Below are 20259 nucleotides of genomic sequence, written 5' to 3'. Positions count from 1 at the left end.
TAAATTTAATTACCTTCATGTGTTTTAGTTGTGTTTCATTTCTGCACAGGATGCCTGCCTCATTTGGCAGAAGTGGTGTAGTTGTCTCCTAAGGAACATTTTCATCCTATGTGCAGTTCAGTTTGGGGCTCAGGGGAAAGGAGATGGGAAGAAAACTAGTTCATTACACAATCATTACACCTTGCAGTATTTTTCACTGAAGAACCCTTTTCAGCTGATAGTTTCAGACAGTATTAGATACTGCCATGTTTGAAAGATAAGATCCTTAAACGTTGATTATCTTTATGCTCTGTATTTATTTGATAAGGTTGGGGATTTTTTTCGATAAGAGTCCTTTGAATTCTAGTTTGGCAATAGAGGTTGCTATCACAAACCCTCTGCAAAGTGCAGAGTTAGGATGACTTACATCATGCTTTGTTGCATTGCTGATTAAAATAGCACTTACTTTTTTCTGAGAGTTTCCTGGTAGCACTGTCCTGGTAGCAAGCAAAACTCATGTATTGATATATGCAATCTAATCTCCTCCCTGTGGTAGCTTTTTTCTCTCACGCTGTCAGAACTTGTATCAGGAGCCCCAACTTGACATAATAAAACAACATGTCTAGCAGCTCTTCTAATTCATCAAAATCCATTTGCAAGGTTCTCTTTTGATTGCAATAGCAACCAAAACCACATAGCTGATTCAATAAGTGCTTTTCACCCTCGTCATGCACAGCTTTAGGGAAATGTTGGATCTACTTGGTTGTTTGGTCAGTAGCAACCATATTGCATACAGGAACAGGAGAGCATCTACATGCTGCTTACACTCAGGGAAGTTAAGAGAATACCACAGTTACAAAAGACAGTCTGATCCATCTTAAATTTATTGTCTCAGTTACCTTCAATACATATACATGCATGTGTTTGGTACTGGAGTAACAGAAATAACCTTCCTCTGGTTATTTACACCTGTAATATTATCTCATGTAAGACAGTGAAGTGAAGGCACATGGACAAAGGGTAGTCAGAGGCAGTTTTATCCTCTGGCATTCTGCAGTTCTCGTGGTAGGTAGCTCCTACCATGGTAGGTAGCAATGTAGGTAGTTCTTCATGCCATTTCTGTAAGAAAGCAGTGAACAGATTTAGTGAATAAATTAGATATAGTCTTTAACATTTCTGGCAGTGGGATTTTTGAGCTTTGAGAGAAAGCAAGGAAGAAGTAGAAAAGAAGCAGCTCCTGTTAGGATGTGACTCTCTGGAATTAGTCTAGGATGCAAACCAAAGTTTTATGTTATAAATGCAGCCATTCTTTCTGTACCTTGCAGTGAGCCACCTCTATGGATTTGGACTGATGGATGCTGAAGCAATGGTAGTAGAAGCAGAAAAGTGGACAACGGTCCCTCCACAGCATGTGTGTGTGGAGAACACAGATCGGCAAATCAAGTAATACCCGCTACCAAAACTCTTGCTGGCATAAATTTATGGAAAGAATTTGGGTATAATTTACCCCTCCCTTGCCTTTTGAAAGCTATACTGGGAATCTCTGTCACATTCACAGATGTCAGGTCATTTGCCTGTAAACATTGTTCCCTGTAGTGCTTAGGAAAAGGCCCCAGTTTAAAGAACACCTAGAAGGTGTAAAACAGGCCAGACTGGATAACGATAAATTTTGATAAAGATGATGCACCAAAGAACAGTGTTTGGTTGAGTGCACTTCAGTCACTCTTTAAGAAAAGTACAGACTTACTGGTCCAGGACCTAACAAGCAAATACGCCTTGCATACTCTCTCAAATAGTCTTAGGAGAGTCTCTAGCTCAGAGACTAAGCTGTTTTTCACTTGCTAGGATAGGGTGTCTATAGAACCAGGCTTAAGAGCAAAATTCTCTTTGTGCACTGTATGGATATAGAGACAGCATCAGTCATAAGGCACACCTTCAAAGCATTAAGATTATTGTTTGATAATTGTATTTGACAGGTTTGATCCGTAACTGGTATAGTCTTCAAGGATGCCATGCCAATTTAAACCACATGCCATTCAGTACAGTTAATATGTAATACTTGCTGTTACGTAAGCAAGGACTGTAACTATGCCAGGCATTTCCTGGGGTTTAGCAACCAGCTGTGATCCCATAACAATCCTAGCAATTCTCAGCTGGCCACTAATCCACAAAAATGCTCTGTCCCAAGGGCTTATTCCTATTTTACCTTATGTGCATGCTTAACAGAAATACAGACCATTAGCTGCAGCAAAATAATTACCCTGTGATGATATTTTTAGCTAGGAACTACATGTTAAAACTAATGGTTATAGGCTACTGACTTCTCAGTTGTCTCACACTGTCATTCACTACCAAACAAAAAAGATACGGTTGTCTATTTTACGCAAAAAGTAACAAATGCTGATTTTTTTGCTGTGTTTCTCTTACAGAACAATACGACCTGACAGCATTGTCCGTTCCATTTACAAAGCCACTGGCTGTTCAGATAATCCCAACCACCATGTGATCTACTTGGAGCATGTGGTTGTGCGCATCACTATTACTCACCCTCGGCGTGGAGACTTAGCAATTTACCTAACCTCTCCATCTGGAACTAGGTCACAGCTCTTGGCCAACAGGTATAGTATGACAACACAGCTTCACAGTACAGACAGCTTGCAGAGCCTGCATTGAGATGTCCATGTCAGCAGAGAATAGACAAGTCTATTCTGCCAGGGTTGCTGGCAGACATAGGCTCATTATTTTTTCTGAGAGAGATGGGCAGAGTGATGTACAAATGAACTCAAAAATTATGATCTCTTTGGAAGACTAGTCTGTAAAACTGTTGAAGGACATAATCTCCAAAATAAAGATTAGTCAATTTTGATAGTCTTGTGTGGTTCACAAGTTGTTAGATAGTGGGAAATGTGAAGAAAACAGGCTCAGTGTTCACAAGGAAGCTGAATGCAAGTGTTTCTATATACTATAGCCACTTATTTTTCATTTTTCTCCTTTCTATTTCCTTGCTAGTAATAAAAATCGGAATAGTGCTTCTTTACTGCTGTTTTCTTTAAGTTCCTGGTGTTACCAATTTCTGTATCCTTTTTTTCAAAGTAAATATACTCAACCCATGAAAAGCTTGTAATAGGACAACACTGACATTTTCTTGGAAGAAAACACTGACAGACTTTGCCAGGTAAATCTCACTAAATCCATGATCAACACCACCACCTCCTACCAGATATAGTTAAGGCATTAAGACACATCAGAAACCTTCTCAAACTTTACCCAGTTTCCAAATGTGCAAATAAGTTAAATTTGCACTAAGAAATGCTTCTTTACTTCTCCATGTAGCTAGAAATATTCTTCCCAATGACACCATAGTATGATAGGGAATCTTTTTTTCCTTAGCGGGTAGCAGATTTAGGTGACTTCCATTCTGTAAGACACAAAGCTTGGCTCCCATATAAAAGTTGATGTTACCTGATGTTATATGTCTCAGGAACTGCAAAAGCTCCCATATATCAGACCTGTGTTGTGAGAACTCTCTGCCATCATGCTTAAATCTTCCCAAAAGTTTATATCCCTAGTCGTACTCTCTAGGACTTTTAATGAACTGCGAATGGCCTTCTTTCAAGACTGCTTTTCATCGACGTTTCCCTAGCTAGAAATGCAGACTGTCTAGCTCTGGACACTTGTGTGTACTCCCGTACCTCAGTGGTAGAAGGACTTATCTTCCCTCTTGAAAAAAAAGGACTGGTTTTGGAGACAGTCAAATGGACTTGGTTCTGATTGAAGTGTGAATGTCCATTTTCATTAGAGATTATGTTATTTTAAAAGAAAAGGTGTATTGAAAATAGTCTTTAAGCTGTAGACATTAATTCATCAAATGGACAGAAAGTTGTCCTGGAATTTTGGGGTCCTCTAGAATATCTCCTGTGCTGTCAGAGCCTTGCTGATAAAAGCACATAGGCACACACATCTGGGTATCTCCCTGCTACACTGCTGCACTGAAGAAAGAATTTGTCCTCTGCTAACCAGTGCAGCAGCAAGCTTCTTTTGTTAGTTATGAAACAGGCTTTTGTTTTTCTGTGTGAAGAAATTCTTTTTTAAGTTTTCTTTTCGATTTTCATACAGCAGTCCTTCCTTGGTCCAAAGTGAAAAAAAATCAAAAGTCCTCCAACTAGGTATCCAAACAAAACAATCCTGTGTAAACCCAGTGGTCTTAACACAGCTAACTTTTGGCTCTAGACTTTCATGTGCTGCAGCTCACCCACAGCAAGCGGGATAAACATTCCAGTATTCACAGTTCACCTCTGGTGGTGACTGTTATGTGGAATAGGTACAAAATTTGATTCAGTCAGTCTCTCTGTAACCCCTGCACCATAGAAAGTAATTACTTTTCATACCTGTCATAAAAAAATGTACGTATTAAATAAGGGGAAGTTCAGCTGGTTTTTTATACTATAGTATCACAAGATTAACCAGAAAATAAAGAATGTAAAAAAAAATGTTTTGCCCCTTCCCAAAAACAAAATTATTCATGACAGAGCTTGTAGGGTTACAGCAGAAATTCCCTTCCCATGGGAACTTCAGAGGTATACTGACTAGTCATCACATTTTGCTGAAACAAACAACTCTGGGCTACTAATATTAGGGATAAATGTATATTGCAAATTCTAGGTCTGAAATACCTAGGGCCTTCCCTTTCTTAGCGTAAAGGGATGGATATGAATACAGTACTTTCCAAAATGGTATTTCAAGGCTTATTTTATTTGGTGTGGCTGTGAGAAGTCATGTGGCTTAAAGGTCTCAAAATTAGTAGTATGCTGAATGTTGTTGAGTGTATGTTTTAGCATCATTTTATAGAATAAAACTTGAAGTAGGAATGTTATTGTTCACTAATATGAAAAATTAGTTATGAGGTGCTTGATTCTTAAAGTATTAAAAATCAGAATAAATGCATTCTGATATAATTCCGGTATAAGTATGGTATATTGATATAAGTATGGTATATATGGTACATATATTCTGGTATAAGTATGCATGGAGAGAGACATTGGCAGCAAGCAGTCTGGTTTTTTTTCCATAGGCAGAGGTCCCAGAGGCCCTTGTGCATTGCTGCTACCTGACTTAGATGCTTTTCTCAGACACACGAGACTTTTTAATGCACACGTACATGATTAATAGCAGCAATACCAGCTGTTTTTACTGAACCCAGAGAAAACCTCATTGCTTTACCATTAATCATCTGGGTTTAATTTGAAACAGTTTGCTGGTAAAATGTCTTTTAAGTGCAAAAGGTATATTTTACATGTGCACTTCTTCTCCCCCAGTTCTGGATGAAAGGTCATTGTGTGTAGATTCTGGTGCATTGACAAGTAGGTCCCTCAAGGCAATATCTGGCCTTTTTTCTGCATATTTTCTCTCTAATGTTGGCATCCCCTAAAATGACATCAGTAAGAAAACTTGTTAGTCAGAGTCAATATGGATTCCTTTGCAGTCATTTGGTGGATTACATTGTCACTGGCTTGAGCTTTATGTGCATTCTTCAAAAACTACATTACAAGGAACATCTGCTTTGTTGTTTCGAAAGTACTAAACATGATTACATTGGATGTGCTGCAGCAGAGGAAAATAAAGGCTAGGAAAGTGCTGGCTGGTGTGAGGATGAGGCTACAGTTAAGACCAATGGGGAACAGTATCCCCTTTTTGAAAACAATTGGCCTTGGGATTTGGCAGCGTGGGTTTCTGAGTGTTTTTCGAGACATACCAAGGTCAGTTCTAACAAACATTCAGTACAGGGAGGCTATGGAGGGGAGGCTAAACACAAAGGGGATAGCAGAAGCAAACTTAGGGTTCGTTTGTCTCCCACTGAGGTCATGGCTTACTTGATTCTTGCCCTTTAAATTCAAAGCAGCTGTTGCCACTTGAACTGCATAACTGAAATATCTCAGCCACGTGGTGGCAGCTTTCCAGGCCACTAGCTTCCTATGCTTATATGGCCCTGACATTAATAATACTTCTGTTCAGTAAAAAAGGGAAGTATTTTCATGACTATCTTTTTCCTATCATGAAACCTTAGACAATCAGTAAATTTTAATAATACCCTACTCTTAGGCCAAAAACAAGGTATTCTTATCTAATCTTACTCACTAGGTTGCTTCGTAAAAAAGTCTTAGCAATCAGAATTAGAAAAAACCTTTCTTTATAGGTGCACATCTTTATTGCAATGCCCTAATATTAAACAAAAACATTATATTTTGTGTATCCAAATCTGATGAAAAGTATAGGTCCAACCTTCATGCTGAGTGTCCCTGTTATACAGTAACTGAAAAGATCTCTGAGGTGGTATTATTAAGTCCACAATGACCAAACAATAATTCTATACTTCTGCTGTATCTACAGGATGAATCAGTTCTTGAAAAACTATTTCTCCCAACTCATACTTGCTATGTTTTATTTCATTCACATTGACTATTTTTTTTTTTCTTTTTCGTTTTTCTTTCTTTTTGGTGTGTGAGTGGTGTTGATGAACAGATATCCCAGTACCAAGGAGCTGGCTGACCAGTGGGGTGTGTGGAGCTCCTCATCCTGACATATCGGAATATAATGATGGATCATTTAATGCGGATATGTGCAGTCTCTGGGGAAACATTTAAAGATGGTGGTTGCTGTACTACCCAATACTTCAGGCTGGCAGGCATTGTAGCATAGTGTTCACATTACTATTCTCCAAACCACTTTATCATGATAGTTTAGAGATCTCCATTGCCTCATAAAATTAACTGTCATAGCCAGATGTAAAATGGACATTAAAAAAAAAAAGAGAAAAAGGTGTGTATGCATATATTTAAATACATCTTCTTTAGATCCACATCTGGAAGTTTAAGTGATTTGTCATATGTAGGTGAGAAAGTTTCTGGAATGCCTAGTGCGTTCTCTGATTTTATTTTTTTTTTTCCAAATACTTCAGTGCAGGTGGGCAGTAGGGTCTGTCTGAAGCCTTTGTTAATTCAGTTTGAGCTGTGAGACAAGATTTTTTAAAAAATGTAGTGCTATTCATTGTAACCAGCAGCCTATAATTAGTTTCTCTGAATATAGTCAATCATGCAGTCACATCCACCCTCACTTGAGTGTTCTGTTACTGAGAAAGATCCCTTAAGTAACTGAATAACAGAACTGGCATTTTGTTGTGGTTGTGTTAACAAGTAAGTTTTTAAAATTCAAATGATGTTAATCACTTTGGTCTTTAAAAGCATGGTTTGTGCATGATTATAGGTTTTGCGGATAATCATGGTCATAAAAACCATCAGATTATTCTAATAATATTATTTAACTAGTTAATCTATAATAATCTGTAACAGTCAACAGTTCATCAGACTACATACTAATAATTTGCTAATCCATGATAATCTGTGTGATAAGTATGTCCTTGATATGAATTTTGACTTGGCATCTGCAGGGACTGGTACAATTTCGGAAGAGTTTGTAACGGAAAGTTAGGAATTCAGTTTTTGCTGGGAAGGCTTTCTACCTAAATGGTAACTCTTTCTCAAAGGCATTTTCAGTGCTTTCTCCCCTCACATAGCAAGAGAAGCTGTCAGCCTCTCTCTCTGAAATGTGAGAGGAGAGACATAACCCTAACAGACATGCACAGAGGTTTCGGGAAGGCAGGGGAGAAACAGAAGATAAAAGGGGCCTGAGGGGGCAGGAACTCACCTTTTGCCCCTGAAGGCCTGATGCTCCTCATTGTGAAAAAGTGGTTGCATCTGAAATGAACCTTCTTTTCAATCCTTCCACTGCCTTGGCATTCTTGGGAAGAATACCTGCATATGTTTACCTTACAGCATCAACCATACAAATAACAAAATTAACATCTGGACCGGTTCCACGCTTCTTAAAAGATCCTACTCCATATGTATTTCTTTATGGATAAGGAGAGTGCACCCAAACATCTGATCATTTAATTAATTCATTTAACACCACTCAAAATGCAATCCTTGTATTGCCTCAGAGGTTCTTTGATTGGAGAGTTCAGTGCATAAGCAAAGCAACTCAAAAATACTTGGACCGTTTCGTGTGTCCAACATGCACATACAGACAGCCTCAGAGTCAGTATATTTCTACTTTGGTTTTGATTGTTCTTTTGATCTGTCTGTAGCTTTTTGACTCATTTGCAGAAACACAGTTCATATATTCAAATATTCAGATTTAGACTTTACCTTATAAAATTTAAATCTTTCCCAAAGCATTATTCTTTTAAAAAGCTAGTCAGTTTTCTCTGAAATAATATTACCAGATTTGCACCATTTCCATGGATGGAAGCTTACAGTTCCAGTCATAGCAAATTTTAGGTAAAGATGTTTTTATAAACACAAGATAGTGGATTTTTGTCTCTTCCTCCCAAAATTACTTAGAAGAATGATGCATTATTAAAATGGAAATCTGACAAAAATTTAAAATTTCAAAACAAGATAAACATACTGCAACAAAAACTATTATGGAAAATATTAGGCTAATTAGAGTAAAAATAAACAGCAACTAGCATTTCAGTGTATGTAAATAAGAAGCCCAGAGGATACAAAATTTACAGTGAACTGCACAGTAGTTGTATAATACTATATAATTTACAGAACCACAGAATCACAGAATATGCTGAGTTGGAAGGGACTCACAACGATCATCGAGTCCCACTCCTGTCCCTGCACAGGACCATCCCCAAGAGTCACACCATGTGAGGCCTCACCAGTGCAGAATAGAGCAGGACAGTCACCTCCCGTGAGTGGCTGGTGATCTCATTCTGCAGCCTGTGTGTACATCTGAGGTTATCCCACCCCAGGTGCAGAATCTTCCGCTTCCCCATGTGGAACTTCATACAGTTGATGATTGCCCAGTCATCTAATTTGCAGGGCCTCCCTGCCTTAAAGGGAGTCAACAGCTTGTCCAAGATTTGTATCGTCTGCAAACTTACTTAGCATCCCTTCCAGTCCTGCGTCCAAGTAATTTACGAAGATGTTGAAGAGCACAGGGCCTAAGATGGAGCCCTGCAGAACCCCACTAGTGACAGGTCACCAGTCTGATGTTACCCCATTCATTATTACACTCTGTGCTCGACCTGTGAGCCAAGAGGGAATAGTGAATTGGGTAATCTAATTACCTCAGTGGCAAAGAGAAGTATTACTGCCTTGTTGCATTGACAGTGTGCTTAGAAAGTAATACGTTGGTTATCAGACAACAACAATATGACAACAGTGTGACAATTTGACTAACAGTTGGAAATAATCTCTATAATGACATCAAATGAACATACTCACATGCAAATTCTGGGTAATAATTTCTACTGTGTAATAATTTGTACCTTTTCAGTAAACAATAAGTGCCATGTGTTTGTGAGATTTTCCTGTATTCATAGAACTGATGTAACAGTGACATGAAACAGGCCCATTCTGCTGCCAGAATATATCTACATATACACACATAGGTGCACATACAGAGGCACAGAACTGTATCAGAATAAATTCTCACACAATTATCAGTGAAAATTAAGACTAATTCTAAATATATATTTTAATTTAATTTTCCAATAGATTAGACTACTATTATAAGCATTCATTTAAAATGGAAAAAGCACAAATGGTGAGTTGAATGTGAGTAACCAGTGTGCCCTGGCAACCAGGAGGGCCAGCCATGTCCTGAGGTGCATCAGGTCAGTCAAGGGAGGTGATTACCCCACTCAACACTGCACTGGTATGTTCCCACCCCGATATAAGAAAGGTACAGAGCTATAGAACAGTGTCCAAAGGAGGGCTACAAAAATGGGGAAGAGTCTAGAGGGAAGGCCATATGAGGAGCAGCTGAGATCACTTGGCTTGTTCATCCTGGAGAAGAGAATGAGGGTAGACCCATAGCAGCCTACATCTTTCTTACAAGGAAAAGAGGAGAGGCAGGCATCAATCTCCTCTCTTGTGACCGGGGACAGGACCCAAGGGAATAGCATGTGGTTGTGTCTGGGGAGTTAGGTTGCATATTAGGAAAAGGTTCTTCATCCAGAGGGTGGTTGGGTACTGGAACAGGCTCCCCAGGGAAGTGGTCATGGCACTAAGTCTGCCAGAGTTCAAGAATTTTTGGACAGTGCTCTCAGTCTCATTATGTGATTTTTGCGGCTGTCCTGTGTAGGGCCAGGAGTTGAATTTTGATGATCCTTGTAGATCCCTTCCAACTCCATGGTGCTATGTTTCTGTGTTTGAAATGAGAGCATGAAAATCAACTTTTGGCTGAGCCCTTCAAAGTGCATCAGGCATGCAGGTCCATATGGTTTCTTTGGCAGTAAGTGTGGACATGCAGTACCTGACCCATGCCTCTGACTGACCAAAACTCCCAGCAAGAACTACGGTATTTTATTCATGTTCTGTGTGGCAGTTTTCACCAGAAGCTACAGATGTTCCTCCAAAAGCATCCTGTTTTCCCAGTGCTTGTTGATCTTCGCTACCTTTTGAGAATAAAGCTTGAAATTAGCTTAGAAAATAACACTGAAGAATCACATAAGTGTAAATGTCATAATATTATTTAGTCTAATACTAGATTTTTCTCTATTTTTTGGAAAAGCATTTTAAATCAATTGGATTTTCTACTGTAGACATCTTGGTGATTGCCCAGTCCTCTAATGGAGGGAGGAATTTTCACACATTAAAATAGTGATAAATATAATACATATGTATGTATATACATGCATGTATAAATAGATACACATAAATATCTTTGTGTATATATATATACACACACAAATACATAAAAATACATATATGTGTGTATAGATACATATGTATTTTTAAAACCTGAGCCATGCGATTTTACTGAAGGCAACAGTCTTGATTAGAGTGCACTTCTCCAATAGTTTTGGGGTACCAAGTGACATACTGTGAACACTGAATAAAAGTGCAAAATCTCTTGTGTCAAATCTCTGGCCAGGGAGGGTCCTCATTTCCCTTCTCATACGGGATCAGCATCACATTGCAGTCTGAAATAGAACTTAGGCCTGGATTATGATATTTCTAGTATGGGGGTTCGAACCTCTTCACCCATGATTTAGATAATTAAATTATGGTATTGTTTTTTGTTAGATGAAAACTTCAGATGCCATTAGTCTCTCAGTTTTACCCACACTCAGTTCTGTCAAGTGTTTGAAGAGGGTGATACCTTGGTCATTTGAGGATTGAGGCCAGTGTCTCAGTTACATTTCATTTACTCTCAAGAAGTGGCATATATTGAATCGCTATTGTCTCAGTCACTTAATAGTTTTCATTGGTTTTAGTATTCCAATCTAAAGGCAAAAATAAATGTTACTGAAATTTTCCAATTTCCAAGTTGTTTGTATTTACAGTATGCTGTTAATACAATGGAATTCTGTATTTTATGCAGTTTTCCCAAGACCCTTGAATCTTATTAATTAGTATTAGCAATTATGATTTTTTGCAATGAATTCTCTTTTACATTACAAAAAATGATGGCATGTAAAGATTCTCTTCCACTCTTTCTACATTGTACTCTTGAATGTACTTGCAATACCTGTGAGAAAACCATCATGAATAGTGTAAAGGCACAGATGAATGAACTGGCTGATTAGGATATTATTCAAGTGATGCATCCTTGGAGGCATAGCTTCCCAGAAAAGAAGTTTCCCTTGAAATAATGTCTTGATTTGTTTTAGGCTATTTGATCATTCCATGGAAGGATTCAAAAACTGGGAGTTTATGACTACTCACTGCTGGAGTGAAAAAGCAGCAGGTGACTGGATCTTGGAAATCTGTGACACTCCATCTCAGCTGAGAAATTTCAAGACTCCAGGTATGACTGTAACCTTTATTTGGGCTCTGTGAATTCTGAAGAATGCTTGCTGTTTTCCGCCTTTCATTTACAGCTGAAACATCTTATCAGTTTTATTGTGAAGGCAGAGTTGGTAAGAGCATTATTCTTAATTTCAGTTATCAATGCAGTATTCATTTTTATGTCGCTGTTCTTTGCCATTTAAGACACATGGTTCAGTTTTATTCTGAACTTATTCCTGGCTTCCAGGAAAATTTCATGAGGATAGAGGGTAAAATGCCCTCTTTCTTGCAATTGCATGTGTTGACTCAAAGAACAGAAAGAGATGTTGGCCATTTAGAGCTACGTCATACTAGGCAGATTCCTGTGCCATCTGGCAGGTTACCAAGAGTCAGTACTTTAAAGAAAGCCAAATCTTTACTAGTCACAGTTTTCAAGGAAAAAGATACAAAACTGCACAAAACCTCATGTGCCACAATTGAATGAAATTATGGTGTCTCCATTTGTGTTCTTGAATGTTGAATATAGATTTATCAGACAGATCTTCAACACGAGTTAGAGCTGCCCAGAGTTACTCTGCTGTAGGAGTTTTGCCTGTGAGTTTCATGACTGATATAGGGCCCGTGTTTACTTGGCCTGTACGGACTGTATAGGGCCCAGGGATTTATTTTCTTGTTCTTTTTTTTTTGCTTTATATTAATTAGCCTACCCATAAGAAAAAGTGGCATTTGTAATTTTTTTACATAACTAAAAAATCTCACTTTACAAGAGAAAGAAATTCACAGCCTTACCACTGGTAAGTTGCATGGTGCTCCTGTGTGTATGGATAGAGTGCTCAGACCTGGCATTTATCCATTCATGGATGTGGTCCTAGAAGAATTTTTGGGGCTGCAGGCATTTTTTCTTCTTTTAATTCCCACTGCATGGTTCAGTTTCATTCACATATTTCAGTATCAGCTCTTTGAAAGATACAAAGACTGAGAAAAGTGCTTTAAAAGAGGCTCAGGGGAGTACATGCTTACTGTTTGTAAGTACGTTTGCTGTATAAGAAATTATGAGAGGTAAGCATATACTTTTGGATTTACTGAAAATTCAAACTTTAAAAACTGTTTTAAAATAGGTACCTTATACACAGGCAAAAATGCCACTTTTTATGTATGAACAGTGAATATAGTCCCTCCTTTGGAATCCCACATCAAAGTGGAAACCCTTTAATAAAAATATTCAAAGGTGAAATGTCATTTAAGCAAATAATCTAGATTAAAACAGTTTATAGAGATGAATACTACTGATTTATTGGAAATCATTTATCACTAAGTCTAAGGTAACACTGGATGGCATGTCAGAATGTCATAACATTGAAAGTGGCAAATCTAGTTGATTACTGCTTCCTGATAAATAAAAACTAATTGTAAGAATTGTGCTATGAGATATATTTAGGATTACAATGATATTGCCAATAAACTTAGTTTATAATTGTTGTAGTTTAACCCCAGCTGACAAGTACCAGGCAGCTGCTTGCTTACCACCCCCCCCTCCAGTGGGATGGGGAGGAGAAGCAGAAGAAGGTAAAACCCATGGATTGAAATAAGAACAGTTTAATAATCGAAATAAAGTAAAATACAATCAGTGATGATAATAATAATAATATAATAATAGTAGTATAGTAATAAAAATGGAGATAAAAAAAGAGAGAAGGTAATAAAACACAAGAAAAACACATGATGCATAATACAGTTGTTTGCCACCTGCTGACAGATGCCAGACTCTGACTGCCATCATCAGCTCCCAGCTATCTACCCCCAGTTAACATACTAGACATGACATTCTATGTTATGGAATATCCCTTTGGCTATTCTTTTTTATCTGTTGTGGCCATGCTTCCTCCCAGCTTCTTGTGCATCTGGTTGCTGGCAGATCATAGGAAACTGTAAAGTCCTTGACTTTAAGTAAGCATTAGTTAGCAACAACTAAAACATCAGTGCATTATCAGTGCTATTCTCATTCTAAATCCAGAGCACAGCACTGTACCAACTTCTAGGAAATAAATTAACTCTATCCCAGCTGAAACCAGAACAATAATTCAGTGAAATAAAGGAGACATTCCTTCTGAGGCAGCTAAATAAACTCACAAAGTAGTAAGTTTTCTGATTTCCTAAAAATAGATTCTGAATTCTAAGATGTAAATGTTAACTTGAAGTATTTGAAGGTATAAAAATATATCTCTGTGAACTCATTAATAGAGGATATTAAAGTACGATTGTTCTTAACTTGGTAGGTTATTGGAAGTCATTAAAATTATTCAAATGAGCATTGTTAAGTATTTCTGTTGTTTCTACTACATGAAAAAGCATACATTAAGAAATGTTGATTAAAATGTGAACTGAAGTACTTAAAGGCTTTGAGTTTAAAATCAGAAGGTCTAGCATGATAGGCCATGTACATGTAGTTGACTATTCTACAAGAATATTGTTTCAATTCTACTTTGGCTGAGAAAGGCCCATTAATGTTTCTGTCACCAGATATAGGGATTGAGTACTTTGTCCTCCTCTTGATTGAAATTTGGCTTGTTAAATTAATCAGATTGTAATGAAGCCTTTGTGTAGTTCACCTGTTCAAGGTAAATGTGCCTTCCTAGGAGGTCAGGGTGTCCAGTCACTCCTGCAGCTTACAGACTCAGTGAGACTATTTCCATCATAACTTAGAGCAAACCAGGGCGCAGGAGGAATTCTAATGTATGATCACAGAGTTATCCAGTCTCCTTCCTGTTCTTGTTAGTACATAGGCCAAACTCATTTGACTTTATATGTTTTACTTTGGACAAAAATTAATTTACTCATTTGAAAATTATGACAAAATGGAAATGCAGATTTTATGCTACATAGATGATTTTCTGTCTAAAAAATCTTAGCACACAGATCAGTCTCACTCAAGTGCTGGTGTTAAAAGTGAGAGAGAATTTTAGTTCTTTATTCCTACTCTACTTTAGCTCTTGTCATGTTCTGATAGCCAATCTCAACTTTTTAGGAAGGTTTTTCTGTGTTGCCACTAAACCATCTTCTCTTATTGCCTGACTCAGTTGTCTGCATAACCTGATTTTAGTTTTTTTTAGGATAGTAAACCAACAGTCATAAGCAAAAAATTTTGAAAAGTTTTTACATAATATTAGGCTAATAAGTCCCTAATGAAGACCAAGATGATGTATGATTTTCAAAATTCCTGAGCACCAAACAGCTTTTGGTCTGTGGTAACTATTTGCAATATGACCAGTGTTATTTAAATGTTATCTGTATAGTCATTATCTGGTTAACTTTTAGCACAGCCTTTTGAAAATCTTGATTATCACCCCCTGGAGCTCTGGAAGGAAACACCAGCATTAGGTGTATTTCCAATTTCATTTTATCACCACTGATCACTTCGCACAATAGCTTTACAGTGGTGAAAGGTTCTTAGCCAAGTGATGTTAATTGCACCACTAAAGGAGAAACAAAGTTTCCAGAAAACTAAAAAGGGGTACTCATTAAATGTGTTTGGAAAAGCAGCGGTAGACTATAAGCAGAACTGCTCAGGGATTCACGAGGAGATGTGGTGTTTTGAGTTTTTTTAAGTTTGTAGTGCTTTAGAATTTGATAGAAGGGAGCCATGCAGCAAAAACTTAAGTAGTTTAATTTTAATCAGATTACTAAAAAGAGACAAAACCCAATGTTTTTCAACTCTTATCTTGCACTTTTTATTCCTGACACATCCAGGAACATCTCAGGTGTGAAGGACAAGTTAGGGTAGCTCTTCAACTTTATGAGTACCAGACAGCAGTAGTTCATCCAACAGGCATGAAGAAAAACCACAAAGCAATGCATTTCAGCTCTTCCCTTGTTCTCTCTTTCCTAGCACACACCCCCTTCACTAAAAAAGAGGTAGCATGGAGCTATTTTGCAGATTTTCAGTCTGGACTATTCTCCAGATGTATTTTGCAGCCTTTTTTACATCACCAGGACAGTCTCAAAGTGGCCAGCTACGTTTCCAACTTTACACTTCAGAGTCTGTTCCCACACACTCCAGGTTTACATATGTAGTTGTATAGATCTTACCAGTTTATTGGTTTCAATACTTTATATATATTCTTCTCAATACTGCAGTGGCTAATCTCATGGAACTTATTTCTTTTGCTCTGTAAGAACTAAAGCCTCAACATACAACCCTTGAAGAAAAGGTCCAGTAAGGCCACGGGATTTGCAGAAAGTAGAGCTGCCCAACTAGGGTGAATGGAGTAAGCTGATCTAAAGGAATCCTGCTGGAGAGCTTACTCCCTGTTTTCTTTTAACCACAATGTGAAATGCTGCTTATGAGACTATTTAGGTTTTTACATGCATTTGGATACAGTGTGGTTGTGCATTTGCATCCTGATTCACTATATACTCTCTAGTAATACATCCCCCATCTTTCTAGAGCAGTGTTTGCTTTCTGATGGAAGCTGTTTAGTAACTCTTCTGTTCAAAAAAATTTGGAAGTGCCTGTCATATATTAGTGGTGGATAAACTCAGCTGTTGGGCATTTTGGGATTATTCTCACACTGAACAGAACATGAAGTAAACAAAAGGAGCTTATGATGCCTTTCCAGTTTATCACACTTGATATCTCCATCATACTTCTTTCTTGTTTGTGTTCTGTGCACGTGTTTGTTTAGCAATTGAAAGGTCTTATAATTAAGAGTTGCCATTTTCATGTAATCAAACTGAGAACAAAGAGTCAATGTGTCATATCCCTGCACTGGCAAAGTAATGCCACACCTGTTACTTGTAAAGAAACACAGAGTGCAGTTCATAAAACTAGTGCATGTGATTTCTGCATTTAATTCTGTAGAGTTTATGGAGGTGGACATGTGTTTACTGTGAAACATTGTGATATGCCCTTTCTCCTCTACATCCAATATGGGACCTTTGTTACACATACTAAATACAAGCAGGTTAAAGTATTATTCTAACCAAACTAAATGATGGAATCAGCCAAAAATGGGGAAAGAGAGGTTTTGGTTTAAATGTGCATACTTCGTTTATTCATTTTAAAAGTATGTGTGTCTGTCGATCTACTTAGGTTTTTAAATCATTTCATTGTGCAAATTAAATCAACCTTGAGGCAAATTCATTTCTTTGCTAGCAAGTCACATGATTTTCTCCCGTCTTTATTTACTGAATAAAGGCAGCTAATCTCCTGAGAGACCCTGCGTAATTCCCCTTACTGCCTTTTTGCATTACATGTACATTCAAAGCGACAATCCTTCCTGCAGTAATATTAGTACAAGACCTTCTATATGTGTAAAGTCCAGACACAATACACTTAGGAGCATCTGTAGTTATTTTTAGTGGGTTCTTGCAAATATTTTGACCAACGTTCTGGTATAAAATATACCCTTGGGAAGTTAGGTGAGCTTTGGCTTATAATCAAGACAAGGATGAAAAGATCTGAAAAATGCAGCAAAACACACATTTTTTGATTACACTCAATATGTTATGGTTTATGTACTGTAGATGTGGGTTAAAAGACAAAAAGGACAGAGATTGGACATGGGGGAGCTGTATTATTGAAAGGGCTGTAGAGATGACTGCATACCTGGTTAAAAATGAGCTCCCTGTGTGACTTCTTTTCTGAAAAGAAAAGTGCTATTAAGGACCCAGCTGGATCACTCTAAAGGACTTCAAGATGGAACTTGATTCCCACATGTCTATGTATGAAGAAAATGCATGATTTGAGTCTTTTTAATCTAATGGGGCTTTAAGACCTAATGTATGTGGATAGGAAACAACAAATTGAAAATAAGGTGCATGCGTTTTTACAAACAAGGTAATTAGCCAGTAGTTTGGCCAGAGGTGTGGTAGTCTCATCACAGAGGTTAATTTGTTTAATTAAATGTCTCTTTAAAGAAAGTAATATTTTGATTCAGCTGTGAAAAGCTGGAAGCTACTGTGTGACACAGCTGCTGTGTGATGTAGTCTCTTATGTGTAGTTTCTTCTCAATAACTGAATGTAGAGCAGAGAAGATTTTATATGACATTTAGAAATTTTTGTCCCAGAAAGATTAAATTGAGTTGGCAAAAGACATGGAAATAACAGTGATTCCCCTCTTTAGCCCTAGTATAAACTATTTAAAACAATTGGTCTATGATCTGTCAGGTAGTGGGCTTACTTATTGTTGCTGATTTCTTTCTGTTCTGATGGGAATTTGACATTCACAACTAGCTATTTCAACACAGATAAATATGAACAAGAATTATACAAATTATACAAAACTTGTATTCCACTTTTCAAGCTGGAATGTGGGGTTTATGCATCATTACTTTAGGCATTATTTCAGGCCTGAGTCCTTTTGCTGTTTCTCCAGATTAATTCACCCGGTAATATAGATAGAAAGGTGGGGACAGGAAGTCCGCCCTTTGTGTTCTGACTGCCTCAATTGATACACCATTACACTTGATACACCTTTACCTTTTTATTCTTCCCCAAAAGAAAACTTATCAAAAAGCCAGATAATGCTTTGGGCAACCAAACAATTTTCTTTTCCTTCACTCATGTATTAAGAGGATAAAATGTTAGTGATGATCACAGACTATACAGTGATATATCTGCCAAATAACTGGGACAAATAAATAAGAAATTATGCTGGTTTGAGGGGACATTGATAATCTTCCCTGGAGATTTTAAAAAAAGCTATTTCCTGTTCATCAAGTTGTATCCTATAAGTCAGTGAAAAATACTCTTATGTAACCCCTTTCTTAAGTCACGAGTCTGAATACAGCTACTTAGCTAAAAGATCTCAAACATTAAATAATTACTGCACAATTAATAATGCTCTGAGATTGAAACTGATATCCAGAGCAAAACCACCTTGTTGAGTTCAATATACGTATTCCAAATAACTGTATGCCTAAAGGTTTTGTTATTTATTGCTTATATTGGGTTCAACCCAGGGTGCAGATCTACAAGACATTGGCATGAAATGAAAATATAGTGTAAAGATCTGATTGAAGAAAATATTCTTTCTCAGTTTATAGTGAAACGCTGAAGACATTTATTTGAAAAGCAGTGTCATCTGTACCTACTCACAACATCGTGCTTGAAAGTGATATGATTTTGTAAGACACAGTTCTGAAACTAGTTTTTAAAATGCTTAACTTCCAGGCAAATTGAAAGAGTGGTCCTTAGTACTGTATGGAACATCCATCCAGCCTTACTCACCAAGAAATGATTTTCCGAAAGTGGAAAGGGTGCGCTCTAGTCCAGCTGAAGACCCTACAGAAGATTATGCAACAGACGACTATTCGGGTATGTACGTTCATTGACTCTGACTGAGCATTTTCTGAACACTTAATAGCTGAAGGATGACCTGAGAGCCTGCATATGTAAAATGTTCAGTGAATTGGATACTTCATTGAAAATGAGAAGTATTTCTTTCACAGCCTAAAGATAGGTATTTTCATTTCATCCTTATGAGTAAGCATAGAGTTACATATTATTAAGCTACAATCAACATACTTTGAAGAATGCAGTGTTTTGCATATAAGTGTACAAAGCTATATGCACATATATATGCAAATATATGTATATATGTGTGTGTATATGTATATATATATATATGAAGAGCATTAACTTCTACATCTGTATTTTTTCTCACTCATCCCTATAGAGGTGTTTCAACCTTGTCATTAGACTTCAGTAGCATTAGATTTTCAGCACTGCAGAATAAGGCAAGTTTGCAGTTTCCCACATGTAATCCACCATTAGGAGCACCACTGACATTCTCCTTCCAGAACATGTCATTTCCACAGTCTCTGTTTTAAATGGAGAGCTGCGGTAGCCCTTGTTTTAATAGGTGATGAAACACTACTATCTCTGCTTTAAAGATCACTACCTTCTTAAGTTTTTATATGAACCAAACTCACTTCAAGTTTAGCTGCTAGATGAAATTTGAAGGTGGCTGGCAAATTCATTTCATTCAAGAGAAAGCAGTGATCCTGAAAGTTATAACTTCACCCACAGGCATTGTTCTTCTGCATAAAGGCAGGAGTTGATGGTTCTCTCCTCCCATAACAGGAAGGATCTATTTGAAAACTGTAAGCACAGAATCATAGAATATCCCAAGTTGGAACGACTCCATAAGGATCATCAAGTCCAACATGAGTGTGGGTGAGATGGAAGCCTTGCTAATCAGCAAGTACTGTCTGAGGCTTTTGCAGAGTTTAGCAAACAGAGCATTGGGACCCTTGGTGTCTGGTTCATTGGGTCTTGGACCAGTTGTTACCTAGTTGGTAACCTGAGTAGCCACTGAACATTATGTGCATAATTTATGCTGACCTACTTTTTATAAGTGATTTTGCTAACCATTCCTAATTATGATTTACAGAAGCCTTTGCATATTTCAAATAAAATGCAGCATTATTTGTTACCCCTTGCGAAAGCATCAGTTTGGATCCAGAAGTAGTT

At 37.5% G+C, this 20259-nt stretch overlaps 1 protein-coding gene across 5 annotated transcripts in view; it reads left to right on the top strand.

The window, feature by feature from the left end:
• Positions 1-20259, top strand: part of PCSK5 (proprotein convertase subtilisin/kexin type 5) — a 196088-nt gene that overhangs the window by 154324 nt on the left and 21505 nt on the right. For all 5 annotated transcript variants that reach the window (XM_027886279.1, XM_027886281.1, XM_027886283.1 and 2 more), the window contains 4 exons: positions 1305-1422; positions 2409-2597; positions 11669-11805; positions 18958-19101. In XM_027886279.1, coding sequence (XP_027742080.1) covers positions 1305-1422; positions 2409-2597; positions 11669-11805; positions 18958-19101 — 588 coding nt within the window. The remainder of the gene's footprint in view (positions 1-1304; positions 1423-2408; positions 2598-11668; positions 11806-18957; positions 19102-20259) is intronic.

Source organism: Empidonax traillii, unplaced genomic scaffold, assembly GCF_003031625.1.
Source record: "Empidonax traillii isolate 1590-97213 ecotype Southwest subspecies unplaced genomic scaffold, ASM303162v1 scaffold183:size818647, whole genome shotgun sequence".
In the NCBI taxonomy this organism is placed as follows: domain Eukaryota; kingdom Metazoa; phylum Chordata; class Aves; order Passeriformes; family Tyrannidae; genus Empidonax; species Empidonax traillii.
The sequence above is the reverse complement of the archived record's forward strand: the minus strand, read 5'-3'. Positions and strand labels throughout refer to the sequence as shown.